We start from the raw sequence: 4,813 nt of genomic DNA, 5'->3' as shown, positions 1-4,813 counted from the left end.
GGACCTGGGCTCGCGGCCAGAACTGTTTGGATTTAACAGTCCGTGGGCAACCCAAGGTGTCCAGACCCACAGGGTCTTGCCTGGGATCTGGAATAAGGGCTACCCCGGAAGACGGGGAGACTAGGGCCAAGGGATAGGTAGGAGATGTGCGTAGGAGGCCCAGCCCAGAAGGAGGGGGCGGGGCCTAGCTGAAAAGAGGTGGGGTGGAAGAAAGGGGGGCACCTTGCCTGGATAACGGGTGGAGTCGGAGCCGGAGTGGAGTCGGAGCCAGGGAATGGTTATAAAAAGGGAGCCCTTGAAAGATGAGGGTCTGCTGAGGAGGTGAGGGAGAGAGGTCCTAGGTGGGACGTGGTCATCTCAGGGCATGGCCTTGAGGAGAAGCTGGGGGCCCTCTGACTCCCTCCTGCTTGGCCGTAGCCTCCCCGTCGGCCTGGAAATGTGGTGCCCGCTGGTCCTGCTACTGCTCCCCGCCTCTGTCCTGATTGGCCCCTCCGCTGCCGCCCCAATCCGAGACGGTGACATGCAGGAGAGCTCCTTGGGCCTGCTAGGCCTGCAGAGCCTACTGCAAGGCTTCAGTCGGCTTTTCCTGAAAGTGAGCGACGACGACCGAGGGGAGGAGGGAAAGACTGGATGAGTCAGGGAGAGGGGACCATGGGGATGAGAGGGCAGACGGGGTTCTGGGGAACAGGTGGGCGGGAGCTAGGGAGAAAGGGACAAACTGGAGGAGGGAAGGAGGCAGAGCAGGCGGCAGGAGGACCAGGAGATAGGGGGGAGGACAAGGACAGGGACAAGAGACAGGAGCAGAGTCAGAGAGATAGGGAAGGAGGCACTAAGAAATGAATCCACGCCAAACCCCCCGTCGCTCTTGCGTCAAACTCAGAGCGGTTCGACGGGCTGGAGTAGAAGGCCCCCTTAGGGTTTCCAAGGCTGCCTCTTCAAGAAAGCGGACCGCCTCCTCTCCCCAACCCGCCACCTACCTTTTCTTTCCTTAGTAACCCAGCACTTACCCACAGCGCCACCCCACCAGGACTCCTTAAAATCGACATGAAATCCAAGCGAAACCCCTTGCCATCAAGTCCCTGGGTCAGCTCAGACTGTCCCTATGTAGGATTTTCCCAAGCTGGAGACCTTTATGACAGCGGTTCTCAACCTGTGGGTCGCGACCCCTTGGGGGGGGGTCCAACGACCCTTTCACCGGGGGTCGCCAGATTCATAACAGTAGCAAGATAACAGTGATGAAGTAGCCATGACAATGATTTCATGGTTGGGGGGTCACCACAACATGAGGCCCTGTCTTAAAGGGTGGAGACATTAGGAAGGCTGAGAACCACTGCTGTATGAGAACAGACAGTCATCAACTTGGCAGAAGTGCGGCACTTGCTTAGACTTTATATGATGGATATAAAGCAAAAATTTAAAAACCTGAAATGATGGGTATAAAAAAAAAGTCAAACTCACTGCCACTGAGTCAATTCTGACTCATAGCGACCCCACAGGACAGGATAGAACAGCCCTTCTGGGCTTCTGAGACTGGAACTCTTTTGGGGAGTAAAAGGCCTCATCGTCCTCCCTTGGAGCAGTTGGTGGCTTTGAACTGCTGACCTTATGGTTAGCAGCAGGAATGGTACACTACCAGGGTTCCTATCATGGAAATGGATAGATGTAAATACAGATGAGGGAAGGAAAGAGAGGATCAGGGAGGCAGAAAGCAAGACAGAAAAGGAGCAAGATAAAGAGATAGTGACTAGAGACTGGCAGAGAGGGACAAAGCTAGTTAGGAAGCAGATAGAACCAGATGGGGTGTGAGGGCAGGGGGGAACTTGTGGGGCCCTAAGGGTCATAGGTCAGAGAGGAAGAGGTGGGAGGGACCTTGAGGGCATCCTCCCTGGGCAGCAGTGTTGCCAGGAGTCCTGAGGTCACCATTCATGCCCCAGGATGACCTGTTCCGGGGAATGGACAACATCTTCTCGGCCCCCATGGATTTCCGGGGCCTCCCCAAGAACTACCACCAGGAGGAGAACCAGGAGCGCCGGTTGGGGAACAGCACCCTCTCCAGCCACCACCAGCTCGACAAGGTACCTACTCCCGGGAAGTCCCTCCAGGAGTCTCACCACCCTCCCTCCTGCTGCAACACGTCCAGTTGTCAGAAGAGGGGGGAGTGGGCGGGGGCGGGGGCGGGGGAGGTGGTTCACTGGCACTCTCTCCTCCCACCCTTACAGATGACTGACAACAATACCGGAGAGGTGCTCATCTCCGAGAAAGTGGTGGCATCCATCAGCCCAGCAGAGGGGAGCTTGGAGAGTGACTGGAAGGTTAGGAGAGGCTCCCCCCTGCCCCCCCCAAAATGGCATCCAAGCCCCCGGTGTTTTCCACAGTTTGGGTGGGAAGTAGCAAGACAAGCTGAAGCTTCCAACCTTGGTGGGGGGGCGAGGGGGGTGCGGGGTGGGGGGGTGGCATTCATTCGGAATGCTATGGAGCTTCCAAGGAGCCCTGGTGGTTCGGAGGTTCAGTGCTCAGAAACGACTAGAAAGCTCGGCAGGAAGATGGGCACGACTGTCTGCTTCTGGGGAAATGACAGCTTCCGTGGAAAGCCTGCGGGGAAACTCCACTCTCCCCAACAAGGTCCCTCAAAGTCCAAATGAATGCAATGGCAGCTGGTTACAAAGCTTCCCGGGCACCCACTACCCTCGGGTTGATTCCAAAGCCCAGAGCTGCCCCTGTGGGTTTCAGCAACATGGTTAAACCTTTGCCGAAGCAGGCAACCTCATCTTTACCCCTCAGAGGGGCCGTTGGGTTTGAACTACTAACCTTTCATTAGCAGCCCAGTGCCTAACCCACCAGGCCCCCAGGTCACATGTCTTCACTCCCTGGGTCGTGCACCCAGAAGCGCTCATGACTACCTGAAAGGTGGGCCAATTGAACCCACCCTGAGGTGCAGTGGGCTACGAAGTGGACAGCTAGGTCACCGGATCAGGGGCTTGAGCCCACCGGCCACACCAAGGGAGATGAATGAAGCTGTCTGCCCCTGTAAAGATTTCACCCATTCTCACTGCCAGCAAGCCAAATCCGACTCCTGGTGACCCTCGAGGACAGAGTGGGGCTGCCCCCGTAGGTTTCCAAGACTGTGACTCTCTAAGGGAATGGAGAACCTCCTCTCGCTCCCACCGAGTGGCTGGTGGAGTGGAACCACTGGCCCCGTGGTCAGTAGCCACCTACCTGACCACTCTGCCGCCACGGTTCCTTCCCACCAAGAGTTACAGTCTCAGAAACCCCCAGTTCCACTGGGTCCTATGGGATCGCTGTGGGTGGGAAGGGACTCGATGGCTGTGGGTGGTCGGTTTCTGAAAGGCCTGGCCTTCCATACCCTCAGAGCGGAGCAGCTCTGCGTGGGGGCTGTTAGCCTGTGACCAGATTTTAACATTGGTAAAGCAGGACACCATTGATAAAACTCAGATCCTGGCGAAATAGCCACATGGCAGCCGAAAACCATATACCCTAGCTTGTCGTGCATTCTTTCCAAAAATCGGGACTTTTTTAAATGCCGCGCGCGGGACATGGGAAAAATTGTTAAAAAGCGGGACGTCTGGTCACCTTTTGCTAGCCTCATCTGCCTTCCACGTAGCAGCTGCAAGTTCCAAACTGCTGGCCTGGCAGGGAGCAGCTCAGTACATAACCCAATGGGCCACCAGGATCCCCAATGTCTGCTGCTGCTGTAGTTATTGTTGGGTGCTGAGGAGGGGGATCCTGACTCATAGCGTCCCTGAGTACAACCAAAGGCACCCCTGCACCATCTTCACAAGTGTCACGCTTGAACCTGTTGTGGCAGCCACCGTGTCTGTCCGTCTGGTCTGGGCTCTTCCTCTTTTTCGCTGCGTCTCTACCTGCCCCAGCAGGAAGACCTCCTCCAGGTACTCATGAGAATGCAAATCCAGGGCACTGGCCAGATGGGCTCTTTCCAGCCCACAGATCTGTCTGTCTTACCTCCTGCTCTCCCAAGTGTTGCTGGAATTCCTTGATGGCTTTGAGGCCATCTACCTATCTGCTCCTGATATCTCTGTCCTCAAAAAGTCCCTGCCCCCCCCTTGTGTGTGTGTGTGTGTGTGTGTCCATAGAAGGCAGCACTCAGTAGGATCTGGTTTTAGGTAACAAAAGGGAAAGTCCTCTTTCCCAAGGAGGCAGGGGTTACTCAACCCCTCACTGTCATTGAGTGGATGTAGATCTACCATGTATACAGCTCAGAGTGGAACTCTCCCTGTGGGTCTGGGAGACTGGAAATCTTCACGGGAGTAGACCGCCTCATCTTCTCCCTTAGAGCAGCTGGTGGGTTCAAACTGCTGACCTTGGGGTGAGCAGTTAGCTGGCTATCGCATTTGGCCACCAGGGCTGCTGTAGTCAGGGGTTAGGACTTCCACATACTGGGGGGGCGGGGGCGCACACACAATTAATCAAGTACATTTCCTCCTGCCCAGGTGCCCAGGAGGGAGGAGAAGGAGGCCCTGGCGCCTGTCCAGAAGGTGGCTGATGTCCACAATGTCCACATGGAGCCACGTCCGCGGGTATCCTTCTTGATCATGAAGCTGCCCCGGTGGAGGTCCCGCCAGGATGCCCAAGAGGGGGGCCGCTGGCTCAGCGAGAAGCGTCACCGGCTGCAGGCCATCCGAGAGGGTCTCCGAGAGGGGACTCATGAGGACACCTCTGAAGAGGGCCCCCAGGGCCCCTTGCGCGCCAGGCTGCCTGCCCGCAAGGCCCACTTCCTGTACATCCTCCGCCCCTCCCAGCAGCTCTAGGGCAGAGCCCGGAGTGTGTCTCCCCA

The 4,813-nt window shown here is 56.8% G+C and overlaps 1 protein-coding gene across 2 annotated transcripts; it reads left to right on the top strand.

Annotated features, from left to right (window-relative positions):
• The first annotated feature begins 425 nt into the window (after positions 1-425).
• Positions 426-4,787, top strand: DKKL1 (dickkopf like acrosomal protein 1). 2 transcript variants are annotated; one of them, XM_004710434.2, is made up of 4 exons: positions 426-592; positions 1,935-2,075; positions 2,220-2,312; positions 4,470-4,787. In XM_004710434.2, the coding sequence occupies exons 1-4, from the start codon at positions 437-439 to the stop codon at positions 4,785-4,787; spliced, it is 708 nt and encodes a 235-aa protein (XP_004710491.1). In that variant the 5' UTR covers positions 426-436. The 2 variants fall into 2 exon arrangements, with proteins under 2 accessions (XP_004710491.1, XP_045148975.1); XM_045293040.1 differs by lacking the exon at positions 2,220-2,312.
• The last annotated feature ends 26 nt before the right edge of the window (positions 4,788-4,813 follow it).

The sequence above is a fragment of the Echinops telfairi genome, unplaced genomic scaffold, assembly GCF_000313985.2.
Source record: "Echinops telfairi isolate 266 unplaced genomic scaffold, ASM31398v2 ScPeMD7_655;HRSCAF=1070, whole genome shotgun sequence".
Lineage (NCBI taxonomy): Eukaryota > Metazoa > Chordata > Mammalia > Afrosoricida > Tenrecidae > Echinops > Echinops telfairi.
The sequence above is the reverse complement of the archived record's forward strand: the minus strand, read 5'-3'. Positions and strand labels throughout refer to the sequence as shown.

Coding starts and splice junctions, on each gene's coding strand:
- DKKL1 (XM_004710434.2), top strand. CDS start 437: ATGTGGTGCCCGCTGGTCCTGCTACTGCTCCCCGCCTCTGTCCTGATT. Junction 593..1,934: donor TCAGTCGGCTTTTCCTGAAA/GTGAGCGACGAC, acceptor TTCATGCCCCAG/GATGACCTGTTCCGGGGAAT. Junction 2,076..2,219: donor GCCACCACCAGCTCGACAAG/GTACCTACTCCC, acceptor CCACCCTTACAG/ATGACTGACAACAATACCGG.